The sequence below is a fragment of the Erythrolamprus reginae genome, chromosome 13 (genome assembly GCF_031021105.1).
Source record: "Erythrolamprus reginae isolate rEryReg1 chromosome 13, rEryReg1.hap1, whole genome shotgun sequence".
Classification (NCBI taxonomy): domain Eukaryota; kingdom Metazoa; phylum Chordata; class Lepidosauria; order Squamata; family Dipsadidae; genus Erythrolamprus; species Erythrolamprus reginae.
The window spans coordinates 14,978,897-14,996,594 of record NC_091962.1 but is presented as its reverse complement, the minus strand read 5'-3'; the positions used below and the strand labels follow the sequence as shown (position 1 = coordinate 14,996,594).

At 50.6% G+C, this 17,698-nt stretch overlaps 1 protein-coding gene across 1 annotated transcript; it reads left to right on the top strand.

The window, feature by feature from the left end:
* The first annotated feature begins 277 nt into the window (after window positions 1–277).
* On the top strand, window positions 278–16,930 carry LOC139175499 (sorting nexin-27-like). Its single transcript, XM_070766623.1, is given in 15 exon segments — window positions 278–559; window positions 561–757; window positions 6,967–7,060; window positions 7,062–7,199; window positions 8,061–8,253; window positions 8,624–8,688; window positions 8,780–8,884; window positions 9,153–9,231; window positions 9,740–9,903; window positions 11,382–11,471; window positions 12,238–12,387; window positions 12,669–12,797; window positions 12,909–12,968; window positions 13,083–13,145; window positions 16,688–16,930. Coding segments are annotated over 15 exon segments (1,752 nt in total). The 5' UTR covers window positions 278–382; the 3' UTR covers window positions 16,736–16,930.
* Window positions 16,931–17,698: the final 768 nt, after the last annotated feature.

The window sequence follows — 17,698 nt, the reverse complement described above, 5'->3', positions numbered from 1 at the left end:
TTGGAGGACGTTTCGCTCCTCCTCCCAGGAGCTTCCTCCATTCTACCATCAGAACTTGAGAAACCTTGTATATAGGCATCTACGTAATGCGGCGGGCGCAAGGACCGCGCGGGATACCCTCCCTTGCCTAAGCCGCGCGCGCGCCTGCGCCCTGGCCTCGCGGCGCTGCGGCGGTGCGACGCATGCGCCCCTCGAAGGAGGAAGCGGTGGGGGGGGGAGAGCGGTAGTAGCCTGGGCCGGCTCCGGAAGCCGGGGAAGGCAGAGTGGAAGGGTGGGGGCGTGGCCGGTCGCGTGACTGCGGCCGGCGGCAGCTGCGCCTGCGCGTAGCGTGCCCTCTCATCAGAACGGCAACGGCGGCGGCGGTGGCGGCGGCGTCGCCAAGATGGCGGAGGAGGCGGGCGAGGGGCTGCCGCGCTCGGTGCTGCCGGGCCCGCTGAGGGGCGGCGGGGGAGGCGGGGGGGTCCCGGCGTGCTCTTCCCCCCCGGCGCCGCCGCCCCTCGCCCCCCCCGGCGCCGCCCCGCTGCTGCCCCCCGCCAACGCCAACGCCGCCCCCCTGCCTGCCGGGCCCGCGCGTGGTGCGCATCGTCAAGTCCGAGTCCGGCTACGGCTTCAACGTGCGCGGGCAGGTCAGCGAGGGCGGGCAGCTGCGCAGCATCAACGGGGAGCTCTACGCGCCGCTCCAGCACGTCAGCGCCGTCCTGGGCGGAGGGGCCGCCGAGCGCGCCGGGGTCCGCAAGGGAGACCGCATCCTCGAGGTGTGAGTAGACTACACAGCCCATGCGGCCCCCCCCGCCTGCAAGCCTTAGCCTCCCCGCCAGGCCTGGCCCAGAAGGAGGGAAGGACTACAGAGCCCATGCTTTCCCCCCCCCGCCTGCAAGCCTTAGCCGGAGGAGGGAAAGGACGACAGAGCCCATGCTCCCTGCCTGCAAGGGGCGTGCCCTCCCCGCCAGCCTTAGCCTCCCTGCCACGCCTGGCCCAGGAGGAGGGAAGGACTACAGAGCCCACCGTCCCCCGTCCCCCCGCTTGCAAGGGGCGTGCCCCCCCAGCATCCCTAGCCGGAGGAGAGGAGGACGACATTGCCCATCTTTCCAGGAGTTCTCCATCCCATCATCCTTACTCTCCCCACCAGTCCCGGCCCCGAAAGAGGGAAAGGACTACAGAGCCCATCTTCCCCACCTGCAAGGGGCGTGTCTCTCCCAGCATCCTTGGCCATAGGGGAGGACTACAGAAGCCATCTTCCCAGGATGTGCCCTTCCAATCGGTCTTAGTTCTCCCCACCGGTCCTGGCCCAGAAGGAGGGGAAGGACTACACAGCCCATGCTCGCCGCTTGCAAGGGGCATGCCCCTCTCAGCATCCCTAGCCAGAGGAGTGGAGGACTACACAGCCCATATTAACCATCTTCAAGGGGAGTGCCCCTCCCATGGTCTTCAGTCTCCCCACCAGTCCTGGCCTGGAAGGAGGGGAGGACTACAGAACCCATCTTTGCAGGATGTGCCTTCCATCTGCCTTAGCCTCCCCACCAGTCATGGCCCAGAAGGAGGGAAAGGACTACAGAGTCCCTCCTCCCTGCCTTCAAGGGGCATGCTCCTCCCAGCATTCCTAGCTGGAGGAGGGGAGGATTACAGAACCCATCTTCCCCATCTTCACAAGATGTGCCACTTTCATGGCCCTTAGCCTCCTCCTGGCTCAGAAGGAGGGGAAGGACTGCAGAGCCCATCCTCCCGCCCTGGCCCCCAAGGTGGGAGCAACTACAGAACCCATCTTCCCAGGATCCCATCATCCTTATCCTCCAGCCCTGGCCCAGGAGGAGGGAGCGACTGCAGAGTCCATCCTTCTTGGAACCCTAAACCATCATGCGTGGTCCCCCATCCGTCTTCGTCCAGAACTACAATTCCCATCTTCCGCCTCCCCCATCGTCCAGAGCCTCCCCATCAACCTTGTCCCAGAAGGACTACAATCTCCATTCTCCCCACCTCTAGGGGCCTTGCCCTTCCCATCATCCACAGTCTATCCATCCCAGCAAAGGAGTAATACAGCACCCATCAGCCCCACCTTCACGGGATGTGCTCCTCCCATCCTCCTGCCCCAGAATAGGGTGAGGACTCCAGCACCCATCCCACCTCTGTCCTCTCGGAAAGCATGGACTTCCCCTCCCATGGTTCCCAGCCCGGGTACCATACTTCTCCCTTCCTGGTATCCAGAGAGTGGCATCCTGAAAGGAGTGGAGGGACTCTGTATCCCATCATCCCCTGCCTGGGGGGGGCTGAGTCTGACCCCCATTTTATAACCTTGCACCCTCCACAGCAATCCTATCCCATCATCCCCACTTCCAGGGGTAGGCAAAGTTGGCTCTTCTATGACTTGTGGACTCCGACTCCCAGGATTCCTGAGTCAATCATGCTAGCTCGGCAATTCTGGGAATTGAAGTCCCAGCCTTTCCTGCCCAGGATAATTCAGAGGGGCCCATTGGGGGGGGATCTCTCTGCTCTTCTCAGACTCCCCCTCCCCAAACAGAATGGACGGCCCCATTTTAAACCCCAATTTAAGGGGTAGGCCAAGTTGGCTCTTCTATGACATGTGGACTTCAACTCCCAGAATTCCTGAGCTAGCACGATTGGCTCAGGAATTCTGGGAGTTGAAGTCCACAACTCAGAAGAGCCAGCTTTGCCTAAACTAAACCCATTGATGGGAACTACAACTCCCATTAAACCCAGTGAAAAGCCATCCCGGGACTTGAACCCCCACCCTAGTCGAGGGGTTTTAAGAGGGGAGCGCAACTCCCATCCTCCACAGCCAACAGGGGCGGGAACCTTCTCTTCTGAAGCCGGTGGATGCCGTGACCTATGACCCTCCACTCACCTTCTGCGGAGATAGACTTTGTAGTCCATCCACATAGCTGGTGAATGCCTTGACCTACAATCTCCCTCACCTTCTGTCGAGATAGGCTTTGTAGTCCATCCACACAGCTGGTGGATGCCTTGACCAATCATCCCCCACCCACCCACATTCTGCAGAGATAGGCTTTGTAGTCCATCCACGCAGCCGGTGAATGTCTTGACCTACCACCACCACCCATACACCTGCCGAGATAGGCTTTGTAGTCCATCTATGTAGCTGGCGAATGCATTTACCTATGACCCTCCACCTACCTTCTATCAAGATAGGCTTTGTAGTCCATCAACACAGCCGGTGAATGCCTTGACCTACCCCCCACACACCTGCAGAGATAGGCTTTGTAGTCCACCCACACAGCTGGTGGATGCCTTGACCAATCATCCCCCACCCACCCACATTCTGCAGAGATAGGCTTTGTAGTCCATCCACGCAGCCGGTGAATGTCTTGACCTACCACCACCACCCATACACCTGCCGAGATAGGCTTTGTAGTCCATCTATGTAGCTGGCGAATGCATTTACCTATGACCCTCCACCTACCTTCTATCAAGATAGGCTTTGTAGTCCATCAACACAGCCGGTGAATGCCTTGACCTACCCCCCCCCCCACACCTTCTGCAGAGATAGGCTTTGTAGTCCACCCACACAGCTGGTGGATGCCTTGACCAATCATCCCCCACCCACCCACATTCTGCAGAGATAGGCTTTGTAGTCCATCCACGCAGCCGGTGAATGCCTTGACCTACCCCCCCCCCCACACCTGCCGAGATAGGCTTTGTAGTCCATCTATGGAGCTGGCGAATGCATTTACCTATGACCCTCCACACACCTTCTATCAAGATAGGCTTTGTAGTCCATCCACACAGCTGGTGGATGCCTTGACCTACCACCACCCCACCCAACCACCTTCTGCAGAGATAGGCTTTGTAGTCCATCCCCGCTGCTCCTTATTTTAAAAGGGTGTGTGTGAGAGAGCTTTTGGGGTGGGGCCGGTCTGAGGGTGATAATGATTTCTGCTGTTGGTCTTTTCATTGAAGAGCAGAGGGAAAAAGGACTTTAAAGAGACTTTTCTCTATAAAACACTCACATATTTTAGAGGGGAGGGGATTTTTAGCACAATAATATTATTTATTATGGCTGGCAATGCCCTGTTTGCAAGATCCGTTTTCCCCCCTTTTCTTCTTTCCACCCCCTAAGCGGAATTATTTAGCACGAAGGTCCACGGGGCTGCTATCTGGTCAGTCTGGGATTACAACTCCCATAAACCTTTGCCCAGCCCTCCTGTCAATCCTTCCATGTGACCGGAAATTGAATTGTGACCGGAAATTGATCGGCAACCAATGCAGACTGCGGAGTGTTGGTGTAACATGGGCATATTTGGGAAAGCCCATGATTGCTCTCACAGCTGCATTCTGCACGATCTGAAGTTTCCGAACACTTTTCAAAGGTAGCCCCATGTAGAGAGCGTTACAGTAGTCGAACCTCGAGGTTTAGTTTCAAAGCGGGGAAAAATCAGCACATAAAAAGCCAAAGTCAGTAAAGCAGTCATGAAACACACCAAACGATCAGATAACCCTCCACAATGGCCAAACCCACAGGCTGCTCTTTATAGCAGCCTCACTAATGACCACAGCCCCACCCAACCACAGGTGGCCTCATTTTCTTTGATAATAATCTCTCAGTTGTTGCTGCCTATGCATCGCTCTCCGCATGCGTGGCTGTATCATTCACTCTTATTCCGAATCCAAGGAGGAGCTAGATAATTGATCTCCTCCTGAGCTGTCTGCCCCACTCTCCTCCTCCCTGTCACTCATGTCTTCTTGGTCAGAGGAGCCTTCATCAGCAGATTCCACCGGGGGGGGGGGGGGGAAACAGGCCTGCAGCATGTGGATGTCTCCCCCACATCCACAGTCCTTGGGGCAGGAGCTGGGCCAGAGCTAACCACAACAGGTAATTATAATAAACCTTCAACAAACTTTAAGTAGAGTTAACGTAGCAATGAATCCGACTTAGTACAAAATAGAACAATATTATTATATACAGATAGGCAAAAAACCAGTAGAAGTTACACAGTCCAATATCATACACACATAATCCTAATAGTGGACATAAGATTTGTATTTGTCTCACTTAGCGACATAAATCTGGGGCTCCATTGTGGGGTCATAAGTTGAGGACTCCGTGTGGTTCAGTTCTTCAGCAATTGGAGCCTTTTTCCTTTTGGAAGCACGAATGTATAAATTTTACAATTTATTTATTTATTATTTATTATGTATTTATTATTTGCTATTTGCTATTTATTTATTATGTATTAATTATGTATTATTTATTATTATGTATTTATTGTTTACTATGTATTTATTATGTATTATTTGTTTATTATTTATTATGCACTATTATGTGTTTATTATTATGTGTTTATTATTTATTATTTATTTTGCATTTTAAAAATTATTTATTTTACAATTTTTCGTGCAATTCTATTTATGCCATTTCCTAAAGTCTTTTAACTCTCGCAGACTTCAACTCCCATAAATCCCAGGCTCCAGGAATGCTGGGAGTTGGAGTCCACGGGGGGCTTCCTGCTCCGAACACATTTTAAAACCACTTTGGCATTGTTTTTAATGGGATAAAGGGGCAAAACGTTTGAGAGCCTCCCTTTCTAGGAATGGGAGGACCTCAACTCTGTGCTCCTTTTTTTTTTTGCAAGCCCCAGAGGCTTCTGGGTGTTGTAGGCATTGCAGTTTACACATACAGTACATACATTCCCGTTGCAGCCAGACTTCTGCGGGGGTGGGGGTGGGCTGTCACATGCCGTTTATTCAGAGCCCTGCGTGAGGGAGGGAGGAAGCCCAGCTAAGGAGGAAGAGACTGACTCAGTTTTCTTCCTGTTTTTTGGTTTTGTTTTGAGACCAGTGGGATGTGCCAGGGCTGAGTAGTGGTGGCACCGCCTGAGTAGGGGGCTGAAGGCCAAGTAGGTCCCCCAGCTCAGTCATCATCTGTCTCTCCTCTTCCTCTCTCTCTCTCTCTCTCTCTCTCTCTCTCTCTCTCTCATCTATTTATTTATCTATCTCTCCAATCCATTCATCTATGTATCTATGTATCATAGAAACATAGAAGATTGACGACAGAAAAAGACCTCATGGTCCATCTAGTCTGCCCTTATACTATTTCCTGTATTTTATCTTAGGATGGATCTATGTTTATCCCAGGCATGTTTACATTTCAGTTCCTGTGGATTCACCAACCACGTCTGCTGGAAGTTTGTTCCAAGCATCTACCACTCTTTCAGTCAAATCATATTTTCTCACGTTGCTTCTGATCTTTCCCCCAACTGACCTCAGATTGTGGCCCCTTGTTCTTGGGTTCACTTTCCTATTAAAATCACTTCCCTCCTGAACCTTATTTAACCCTTTAACATATTTAAATGTTTCGATCATGTCCCCCCTTTTCCTTCTGTCCTCCAGACTCTACAGATGGAGTTCATGAAGTCTTTCCTGATAAGTTCTATGCTTAAGACCTTCCACTGTTTTTGTAGCCCGTCTTTGGACCCATTCAATTTGATCCATCTCTTTTTGTAGGTGAGGTCTCCAGAACTGGACACAGTATTATTCCAAATGGGGTCTCACCAGCACTCTATACAGCGGGATCACAATCTCCTTCTTCCTGCTTGTGATACTCTATGCAGCCAAGCCTTCTACTCGCTTTCCCTACCACCTGACTGCACTGTTCACCCATTTGGAGACGGTCAGAAATCACGACCCCTCAATCCTTCTCTTCTGACGTTTTCGCTAACACAGAATTGCCAATACAACGCTCAGATTGAGGATTCCTTTTCCCCGTGCATTATTTTAAATTTGGAAACATTCAACTGCAGTTTCCATTGCTTTGACCATTTATCTAGTAAAGCTAAATCATTTACCATATTACAGATGCCTCCAGGAATATCAACCCTATTGCACACTTTAGAGTCATCTGCAAATAACCTAACAGGTCACTCACAATACAATACTCAGATGGAGGAGTCCTTTTCCCCAAGGACATCATTCTTCCCTTCTCTCCACCCCCAGGAATGGCGTCAACGTGGAAGGGGCCACCCACAAGCAGGTGGTGGACCTGATCCGGGCCGGTGAGAAGGAGCTGATCCTGACGGTCTTGTCGGTACCCCCCGCACGAGGCCGACAGCCTGGACCCCGGCGACGACTCCCTGGGCCAGTCCTTCTATGACTACACGGAGAAGCAGGCTGTGCCCATCTCCATCCCCACCTACAAGCACGTGGAGCAGAACGGCGAGAAGTTTGTGGTGAGCACTCGTTCGGTTGTACGACTTTGGCTCGACGAAAGCTTCCCAGCACAGCGTCGCAACAGAGGATGCCTTTTATTGAAGCAGAAATCGTGCCGTTTTTAAAAGCCTTGTTCAATCACACCTCCCAGCCTCCCCTCTCCTCCATGGAACAACATTGATTCTGCACACCCCATTTCCCACAATCCTTTGTCTTTATATTGCCTGGACGTGAGGTCACACCTCAAAGAGGCTAAGGCTGTAAGCCTAATACCTTTTGCTCTGTAACTCCTATCGCCTTCGGAGCAATCTTCTATAGTGAGAGTCAATCCAGAGATTGGATTGAGAGACTGGACAGCCATTTGTCCAGTATGCTAGTTCGCCTCTCTATTGTGGGTTTATTTATGTGTGTGTGTGTGTGTGTGTGTGTGTGTGTGTATATCAAGAATTGTCCTAAAAATGCGAGTTCCGGGTATAGTTACAAATGAACGTGCGACAGCCATCACGATCTCTGGAATGTTTGAAATTGATTAAAAACCACTAAAAATTACTAAGATTTTCGTCAGTCCCTACTGACTTCATCAGAGTATTAAAATCCCCATTAAGATGTAAATATTGAAATAATCAATAAAAATTATGGCAAAAAAAAAGCCCCTTTGAAGAAATGCTTGCTTTTAATACTCTGGGATTTTAATACTGACACAGTCAGTAGGGACTGACGAAAGCTTAGTAATTTTTAGTCGTTTTATATAAATTTTAAATGTTTTGGAGATCGTGATGGCTATCCATCTACCCATCCATCCATCCATCCATCAATTTATCTGTCTATCCATCCATCCATCCATCCATCCAACTATCTATCTATCATTTCTCTTTTTCTAGGTGTACAACGTTTACATGGCGGGCCGGCAGCTGTGTTCGAAACGTTACCGCGAGTTTGCCATCTTGCACCATAACCTGAAACGGGAGTTTGCCAATTTTACTTTCCCTCGCCTGCCCGGCAAATGGCCCTTCTCCCTGTCGGAGCAGCAGCTGGACGCCAGGAGGCGGGGCCTAGAGGAGTACCTAGAGAAGGGTAGGTGGGGAACGGGTGGGGCGCCCCTTCTTCCTTCAGTGCACCATGGGCCATGCTGTTCTGACCTATACTTTCTGATTCAATGAAATGGCCCTAATGGCGCCTCGCAAACCTCATTTGATTTGTTAACGGCTGATAATTATAGTCATTAGCAGCCGGTTGTAAGTCCAAACGATGTGAAACAAGTCCACGTAAAGCAGCTATAGCGCTCGCAAACCTTGCTCTTCTTTGGCAAACTGCCAAAGACCAATTTGCAGGAAGAAACCAGCGAGTTCAAACAGGAGCAAAAACTGAGCCTAGAGTTGCAATGGCGAGAGCAATAGATGAAGCGAGTTGCTCCCTGCAACAAGCTCTGCTTTCTCCCTTCCAGTGTGCTCCATTCGGGTGATCGGGGAGAGTGACGTCATGCAAGAATTCCTCTCGGAATCGGACGAGGTAGGTCGGGCGGGGCAGGCAGGCTGGGGGAGGACAAAGGGGCTTCCCCCCCCAAGAGAAAATGGTTCATCCGGGCTCTTTCTCCCCCCAGAACTTCAATGGGGTGTCGGACGTGGAGCTCCGCGTGGCCCTTCCAGATATCACGACTGTGACTGTCCGGGTGAAGAAGAACAGCACCACCGACCAGGTCTACCAGGTAGGGGAGGGTCTCCGGGGAGGGGGGATTCTCAGGGGCTTTAGAGGAATTGGGGGCGCAGGAGGGAAGCTCCTAAGAGAAGATTTGGCTCCTTGGAAGGGTTTTGGCTTCTCAAAATGTTATGGTTGTTAAAATGCATTTCCTTCCACCTCTCTCTCCCTCCCTCCCTCCCTTCCTTTTTCTTCCCCTGCCCGTCCCTTTCTTTTTCTTTTTCCTCCCTTTCTTCCTTTCCCTCCCTTTTTAATTTTCTCCCTCCCTCCCTGTCCAGGCTGTTGCTTCCAAGGTGGGGATGGACAGCACCACCGCCAACTACTTTGCCTTGTTTGAAGTGATCAACCATTCTTTCGGTAAGGAGCGTTGAAATTCCGCACCCATTTTACACTTGGGGAGGGGAGGGAAACGGAACGAGGACCCTCGTCTCTAACCTTCCCCACCACGTCAAAACAAACAAACTTCCAGCAGATGTGGTTGGCCAATCCACAGGAACTGAATTGAAACACACCTGGGATAAACCTAGATCCACCCTGAGATAAAATACAGGAAATAGTATAAGGGCAGACTAGGAAGAGAAAGAAGGAAGGAAGAGAAAGAAGAAAGGAAGGAAGAAATGAAAGAAAGAGAAGGAAGGAAGGAAGAGAAGGATGAAAGGAAGGAAGAGAAAGAAGAAAGGAAGGAAAGAAGGAAGGAAGGATCCACAGGAACTGAATGTAAACATGCCTGAGATAAACACAGATCCACCCTGAGATAAAATACAGGAAATAGTCTAAGGGCAGACGAGATGGACCAGGAGGTCTTTTTCTCCCGTCAATCTTCTATGTTCCTAACCCTGTTTCTCTTCCTCCCCCCCACCCCCAGTGAGGAAACTGGCGCCCAACGAGTTCCCCCACAAGCTCTACGTCCAGAATTACACCTCGGCCGTCCCGGGAACTTGCCTGACGATCCGAAAGTGGCTCTTCACGACCGAGGAAGAGGTCCTCCTGAATGATAACGATTTGGCCGTCACCTACTTCTTCCACCAGGTGGGACCCCCCTTCAGGTGACCCTCGGCTTTTCCCCCCTCCACCCACTCCCCTGTCTCTTCTTCGCAGGGCGCGAGTTGTCCTCTCGGTGTCCTGGGCCAGGCAGCTGAAGGCTACGGTCTGATTTGAGAAGCCTTCCATGACTTAGCCATGGCTTCCTTTTCAAGAAGCACATAACCTACGGCCATATTTTATCACGCAGTTTGTCCGAGTGCAGTTTCTCCTGGAAGGGACGTGTCCAACACACCGATGGACTAACTGCAGATTCCAAACCCCTTTCCCTCCACTTCTTCCTTTCGTTTGATCGTCCTTCTATATTTTGGATCTGTTTTGATAACTCATCACTATCTGACAGGGAAAACCCCTTTCTGTAGTGTTCTGCCGGCGTTACAGGTTAATGAGTCCAAACAGACACACACACACACACAAGATAGAAGGCAAATAAATGTTCTTTATCAACAGAAGAGAAGAAAAAACTCCCTTTTAAACTTCAGAGGGATTTCTTGTAGCAACAAGGCACAGTTGGAATACAATACAAGAACGAAGTCCAGTTATTAACTCGGTAGCTGTGAAATTGGGTCACGGATACTGTTGTCCGAACAGTGATAAACACTCACAATGAAGTACAATCCAAAGTCCAGGAATCCAATCACAGTCTTGAATACAATCAGGAAACAAACAATTCACCTTGACGAATGACGATCAGATAATCTGCGAGTCTGTGGAGAGGGGAGGCATACAAATTTAATTAATTAATTAATAATAATAATAATCATCATCATCATCTTCCACAACGGCCAAGCCAGCACGTTGCTATTTTATCAGCAGCTCTAATTACTGGAGCCCCACCCAAACACAGGTGGCCTCTCTTATCTCCTGTAATATGTCTTAAGTTGTTCTCTCCTATGCATAACTACGCATGGGTGGCTCAGTCATACGTTCCTCCTCTGAATCCAAAGAAGATAAGGAAGATTGGTCTCCTCCTGGGCTGTCAGCCAAGCCCCCCTCTTCCATCAACCCCCCACTTCCTTCGTCGGAGGATACTTCGCTGGCAGACTCTGTCGGGAGATGTTTCCCCCCACATCCACCTCCACATTCCTTGGGGGAGGAGCTGGGCCAGAGCTAACCAAAATAGATAGTAACGTCCGCCCCCCCCCTAAATCACCGTCCCCTTCACTCCCGTCTCCAGATAACCTCCCTAACCCAGGATAAACTAAGGCACTTGGTTCGTCATCTTCAGAATCAATAGATTTCCTGAGGCTGACAGGGATCACTCATGGGGGGAGTCGAGTGTTGTTCGGGGATCCGGGCAGGAGGGCACGAGGAGTGGACGAGCGAGGAAGCAAAACGGCATTTCGAGTTGGGGCCCTCTTGGGCGAGTGCCGTTGAACAGGTGCAATTGAAAGTTTTATGACCAGTGTATTTGTGGGACCACCTGCTACTTCATAGTTCTTTTGCTTCCCACCCCACCCACCCAGGCGGTCGACGACGTGAAAAAAGGCTACATCAAAGCCGAGGAGAAGTCCTACCAGCTGCAGAAGCTTGTCGAGCAGAGGAAAATGGTCATGGTAAGTAAGGCCACCTCCACTTCTGGAGATTCTGGGTCAGCCACGTCATGGTTGTCCCGAAAGGCAACTGGATTTTCTCATTTTTCTTCGAAGAGGTCTCGCTCCTCAACCAGGAGGCTTCCTCAGGTTGTGGCGGAATGTCGGCGAACGGAAGGATTTCTATTCCTTACAGTCCTCTGGTCGTTGGCGCTCGGGGGTCACCCGAGGCCGCTTAGGGGTCACCCGGCAACTGGATTCAGGTAATCCTGAGGGCTCAAGCGTCCACGAGGTCTCCGAGAGAGCGCCAACGACCAGAGGATTACAAGGAATAGAAATCCTTCCGTTCCCCATCATTCCGTCCGAACCTGAGGAAGCCTCTTGGATGAGGAGCGAGACCTCTTCAAGGAAAAAAACAAAGTCCATTTTGCCTTCTTGGGGAAAAAAAAAACCACCTTTGGAACTTTGAATAGGAAGCGTTGAAAGTTATGGGCTCTGGGCATCTCCAGATTCCCGGCAACCATCATCCATGTGAGAATAAGGGTTATTGAGGCAGAAATCATGGTTTGAAAGCTTCGTTCAAGCACATACCTCCCCCGTTTTGCATCTCTTCCATTGAACAACGTTGAATCTCCACACCCTATTTCCCACAATCCTTTGCCGTTATACTGCCCAGAAGTCCATCCCCCCAAAGAGGCCAAGGCTGTAAGTTAATACCTTTTACTCTGTAACCCCTTCCCCAAATCTTACATCTCTCCCCCCCTCCTCTTCTCCCCCGCCCTCCCCGCAGTACCTAAACATGTTGCGGACGTGCGAGGGCTACAACGAGATCGTCTTCCCCCACTGCTCCTGCGACTCGCGCCGGAAGGGCCACGTCATCACAGCCATCAGCATCCAGCACTTTAAGCTTCACGCCTGCACCGAGGAAGGGCAGCTCGAGGTTGGCTGGGGGGGGGAACGGGTGGCGTGGGTGGGTGAGCGGCTGGCGGTACCGGGTTCCAGATTATGCTAATTCGGTGTCTGTTGCATGCGCAGCAAGCGAAATCTTTTTTATTTTATTTTTTAAATTATAAATTTTATTTATATACATATATATACATACAATGAACCATACAAAGCATAAAGATTTGAAAAGGTAAAAAAAATTCGCCAAAATCTTGCGCGAGATTTTGCAAAGGATTTCAAGTGATTTACCGCCGTTTTTTGGGCCGATCCTCCCAGAACCAGGTCATCGCTTTCGAATGGGACGAGATGCAGCGTTGGGACACGGACGAGGAAGGGATGGCCTTCTGCTTCGAGTACGCCCGGGGGGAGAAGAAGCCGCGATGGGTCAAAATCTTCACCCCTTACGTAAGCGGAGGGAGGGGGGGCGTTTGGAGGTTGAGGTGGGTGGGTTTCCCAAACCCCCGGCTGGGGGAAAGCGCCCCGGGCCCTGAATTCGAATGTTGTGCTTTTTTCCAGTTCAACTACATGCACGAGTGCTTCGAACGCATTTTCTGCGAGCTGAAGTGGCGGAAGGAGGTGAAGGTGGGGAGGGTTGGGGAGGGCCGGTGGGAGGCCTTCCACCTCTGGGCGCTACAACTCCCGGCGCCCGGCCCGCTTCAACGCCTCCCCTTTTGCTTCTTACTTTGCAAGGTGGAAGAGGACGCCACCGACAAGGACAACAAGAATTGCAGTAAAGACAGCCTGTGCAGCAAGGTGACAAGGGCGGGGGACGAAAGATTGATGCTCCGTGTTGATTCGGTTTGATTTGTTACCCCGGCGTTAAGTATTTGTACTTGGACTAGAACTCCCCGTCTCCTGGTGACTGGCCCAAAGTCACCCAGCTGCCTTTCAGGCCTCTAAGGCGGGACTAGAACTCACTGTCTCCTGGTAATCGGCCCAGTCACCCAACCAACACCCATCCATACGGTGGGACTAGAACTCACTGTCTCATGGTAATCGGCCCAAAGTCACCCAACCAACATCCATCCTTAAGGTGGGACTAGAACTCATTGTCTGCTGGTAATTGGCCCAAAGTCACCCAACCAACATCCATCCTTAAGGTGGGACTAGAACTCACTGTCTGCTGGTAATTGGCCCAAAGTCACCCAACCAACATCCATCCTTAAGGTGGGACTAGAACTCAGTGTCTCCTGGTAATTGGCCCAAAGTCACCCAACCAACATCCATCCTTAAGGTGGGACTAGAACTCAGTGTCTGCTGGTAATTGGCCCAAAGTCACCCAACCAGCACCCATCCTTAAGGTGGGACTAGAACTCAGTGTCTCCTGGTAATCGGCCCAAAGTCACCCAACCAACATCCATCCTTAAGGTGGGACTAGAACTCACTGTCTGCTGGTAATCGGCCCAAAGTCACCCAACCAACATCCATCCTTAAGGTGGGACTAGAACTCACTTTCTCCTGGTAATTGGCCCAAAGTCACCCAACCAGCACCCATCCTTAAGGTGGGACTAGAACTCAGTGTCTCCTGGTAATTGGCCCAAAGTCACCCAACCAACATCCATCCTTAAGGTGGGACTAGAACTCACTTTCTCCTGGTAATTGGCCCAAAGTCACCCAACCAACATCCATCCTTAAGGTGGGACTAGAACTCACTTTCTCCTGGTAATTGGCCCAAAGTCACCCAACCAGCACCCATCCTTAAGGTGGGACTAGAACTCAGTGTCTCCTGGTGATTGGCCAAAGTCACCCAGCTCCCTTTCAGGCCTTTAAGGCGGGACAAGAACTCAGTGTCTCCTGGTAATCGGCCCAAAGTCACCCAACCAGCACCCATCCTTAAGGTGGGACTAGAACTCAGTGTCTCCTGGTAATCGGCCCAAAGTCACCCAACCAACATCCAACCTTAAGGTGGGACTAGAACTCACTTTCTCCTGGTAATTGGCCCAAAGTCACCCAACCAACATCCATCCTTAAGGTGGGACTAGAACTCAGTGTCTCCTGGTAATCGGCCCAAAGTCACCCAACCAACATCCATCCTTAAGGTGGGACTAGAACTCACTGTCTGCTGGTAATCGGCCCAAAGTCACCCAACCAACATCCATCCTTAAGGTGGGACTAGAACTCACTTTCTCCTGGTAATTGGCCCAAAGTCACCCAACCAGCACCCATCCTTAAGGTGGGACTAGAACTCAGTGTCTCCTGGTAATCGGCCCAAAGTCACCCAACCAACATCCATCCTTAAGGTGGGACTAGAACTCACTGTCTGCTGGTAATCGGCCCAAAGTCACCCAACCAACATCCATCCTTAAGGTGGGACTAGAACTCACTTTCTCCTGGTAATTGGCCCAAAGTCACCCAACCAGCACCCATCCTTAAGGTGGGACTAGAACTCAGTGTCTCCTGGTAATTGGCCCAAAGTCACCCAACCAACATCCATCCTTAAGGTGGGACTAGAACTCACTTTCTCCTGGTAATTGGCCCAAAGTCACCCAACCAACATCCATCCTTAAGGTGGGACTAGAACTCACTTTCTCCTGGTAATTGGCCCAAAGTCACCCAACCAGCACCCATCCTTAAGGTGGGACTAGAACTCAGTGTCTCCTGGTGATTGGCCAAAGTCACCCAGCTCCCTTTCAGGCCTTTAAGGCGGGACAAGAACTCAGTGTCTCCTGGTAATCGGCCCAAAGTCACCCAACCAGCACCCATCCTTAAGGTGGGACTAGAACTCAGTGTCTCCTGGTAATCGGCCCAAAGTCACCCAACCAACATCCAACCTTAAGGTGGGACTAGAACTCACTTTCTCCTGGTAATTGGCCCAAAGTCACCCAACCAACATCCATCCTTAAGGTGGGACTAGAACTCAGTGTCTCCTGGTAATCGGCCCAAAGTCACCCAACCAACATCCATCCTTAAGGTGGGACTAGAACTCACTGTCTGCTGGTAATCGGCCCAAAGTCACCCAACCAACATCCATCCTTAAGGTGGGACTAGAACTCACTTTCTCCTGGTAATTGGCCCAAAGTCACCCAACCAGCACCCATCCTTAAGGTGGGACTAGAACTCAGTGTCTCCTGGTAATCGGCCCAAAGTCACCCAACCAACATCCATCCTTAAGGTGGGACTAGAACTCAGTGTCTCCTGGTAATCGGCCCAAAGTCACCCAACCAACATCCATCCTTAAGGTGGGACTAGAACTCACTTTCTCCTGGTAATTGGCCCAAAGTCACCCAACCAGCACCCATCCTTAAGGTGGGACTAGAACTCAGTGTCTCCTGGTAATCGGCCCAAAGTCACCCAACCAACATCCATCCTTAAGGTGGGACTAGAACTCAGTGTCTCCTGGTAATCGGCCCAAAGTCACCCAATCAACATCCATCCTTAAGGTGGGACTAGAACTCAGTGTCTCCTGGTAATTGGCCCAAAGTCACCCAACCAACATCCATCCTTAAGGTGGGACTAGAACTCACTTTCTCCTGGTAATTGGCCCAAAGTCACCCAACCAGCACCCATCCTTAAGGCGGGACTAGAACTCAGTGTCTCCTGGTAATCGGCCCAAAGTCACCCAACCAACATCCATCCTTAAGGTGGGACTAGAACTCAGTGTCTCCTGGTAATTGGCCCAAAGTCACCCAACCAACATCCATCCTTAAGGTGGGACTAGAACTCACTGTCTGCTGGTAATTGGCCCAAAGTCACCCAACCAACATCCATCCTTAAGGCGGGACTAGAACTCATTGTCTCCTGGTGATTGGCCAAAGTCACCCAGCTCCCTTTCAGGCCTTTAAGGCGGGACAAGAACTCAGTGTCTCCTGGTAATTGGCCCAAAGTCACCCAACCAACATCCATCCTTAAGGTGGGACAAGAACTCATTGTCTCCTGGTGATTGGCCAAAGTCACCCAACCAACATCCATCCTTAAGGTGGGACAAGAACTGACTGTCTCCTGGTAATTGGCCCAAAGTCACCCAACCAACATCCATCCTTAAGGCGGGACAAAATCTCACTTTCTCCTGGTGATTGGCCCAAAGTCACCCAGCTGCCTTTCAGGCGGGACAAGAACTCACCGTCTCCTGGTGATTGGCCCAAAGTGATCCCCCGGGAACGCCCCGATTTCCAGCAGGAGGCGCGCCCCCCCCCCCCCGCAAACCTCCCAAGAAGACTCCTGTTCCCCTTCGGTCCATGTCCCGTTTTTTGAAGGAGCCTGGGGTGGGGTGGGTCAGTCTTCACGCCCCTTCCAGACACCCGCCCTCGTTTTCAGCCTCTTTCCTTCGTTCCCTCCATCTTTCCCCCCCCCCCCAGAACATCTTCCAGGTAATGCGGACAGAGCAACGAGACATCGCCACTTGAATCTGACCGACCGACAAGCGTATTATCCCCTTTTCCCCCCACCCATCAAAACCCTTCCTGGAGAAAAACAAAAAAAATTAACACTTTTCAAAACGAGGAAGAAGAAAGGAAGGAGAGAAAGAAAGGATGAGAAAGAGGACGAAAGAAAGAAGAGGAAGGAACCGGTTTATTGTATTAAAACTCATATTAATTCCATTCGTGAATGTCCTGTTCAACAGGGGGTATGTGGGGGGGAGGGGGGAAGGTGGGAGGGAGGGCAGGGAGACCACCATAATCCAGAATAAGTTTGTGGCGCACCCCACAATTTTTTAATTTTGGGGAGGGGGAGCCATTTTCAGTCACCCGTTGTTTGAAAGTTAAGACCGCCGATTTCCCCCCCACTGTTTTTTGTTTTTTAACAACTTGGATGCGAGACCCACACATCCGTTTGCACTGTCTGAAATATGTATGTATGTATGTAAAGAAAAAAATATATATATATGAGAGACAAACCTATCATGGCCGTCTATATACACACACATATATATATATATATCCCATGTTTTTTGCTGAAATTTTAAAATTCAGGGAGACTAGGATGGCACCATTTCGGCCTTGTTTTGGCCTCATCAGCTAGCCATACCCTGGTATATGTTTTGTTTTTTTTGTTTTTCCTTTGTTTTTTTATGTAGTGTCACCCTGGTGTGTGTTATGTTTTTTGGTTTTTTTTGTTTTTCCTTTTTGTTTTTTTATGTAGTGTCACCCTGGTGTGTGTTATGTTTTTTGGGTTTTTTTTGTTTTTCCTTTTTGTTTTTTTATGTAGTGTCACCCTGGTGTGTGTTATGTTTTTTGGGGTTTTTTTTTGTTTTTCCTTTTTGTTTTTTTATGTAGTGTCACCCTGGTGTGTGTTATGTTTTTTGGTTTTTTTTGTTTTTCCTTTTTGTTTTTTTATGTAGTGTCACCCTGGTGTGTGTTATGTTTTTT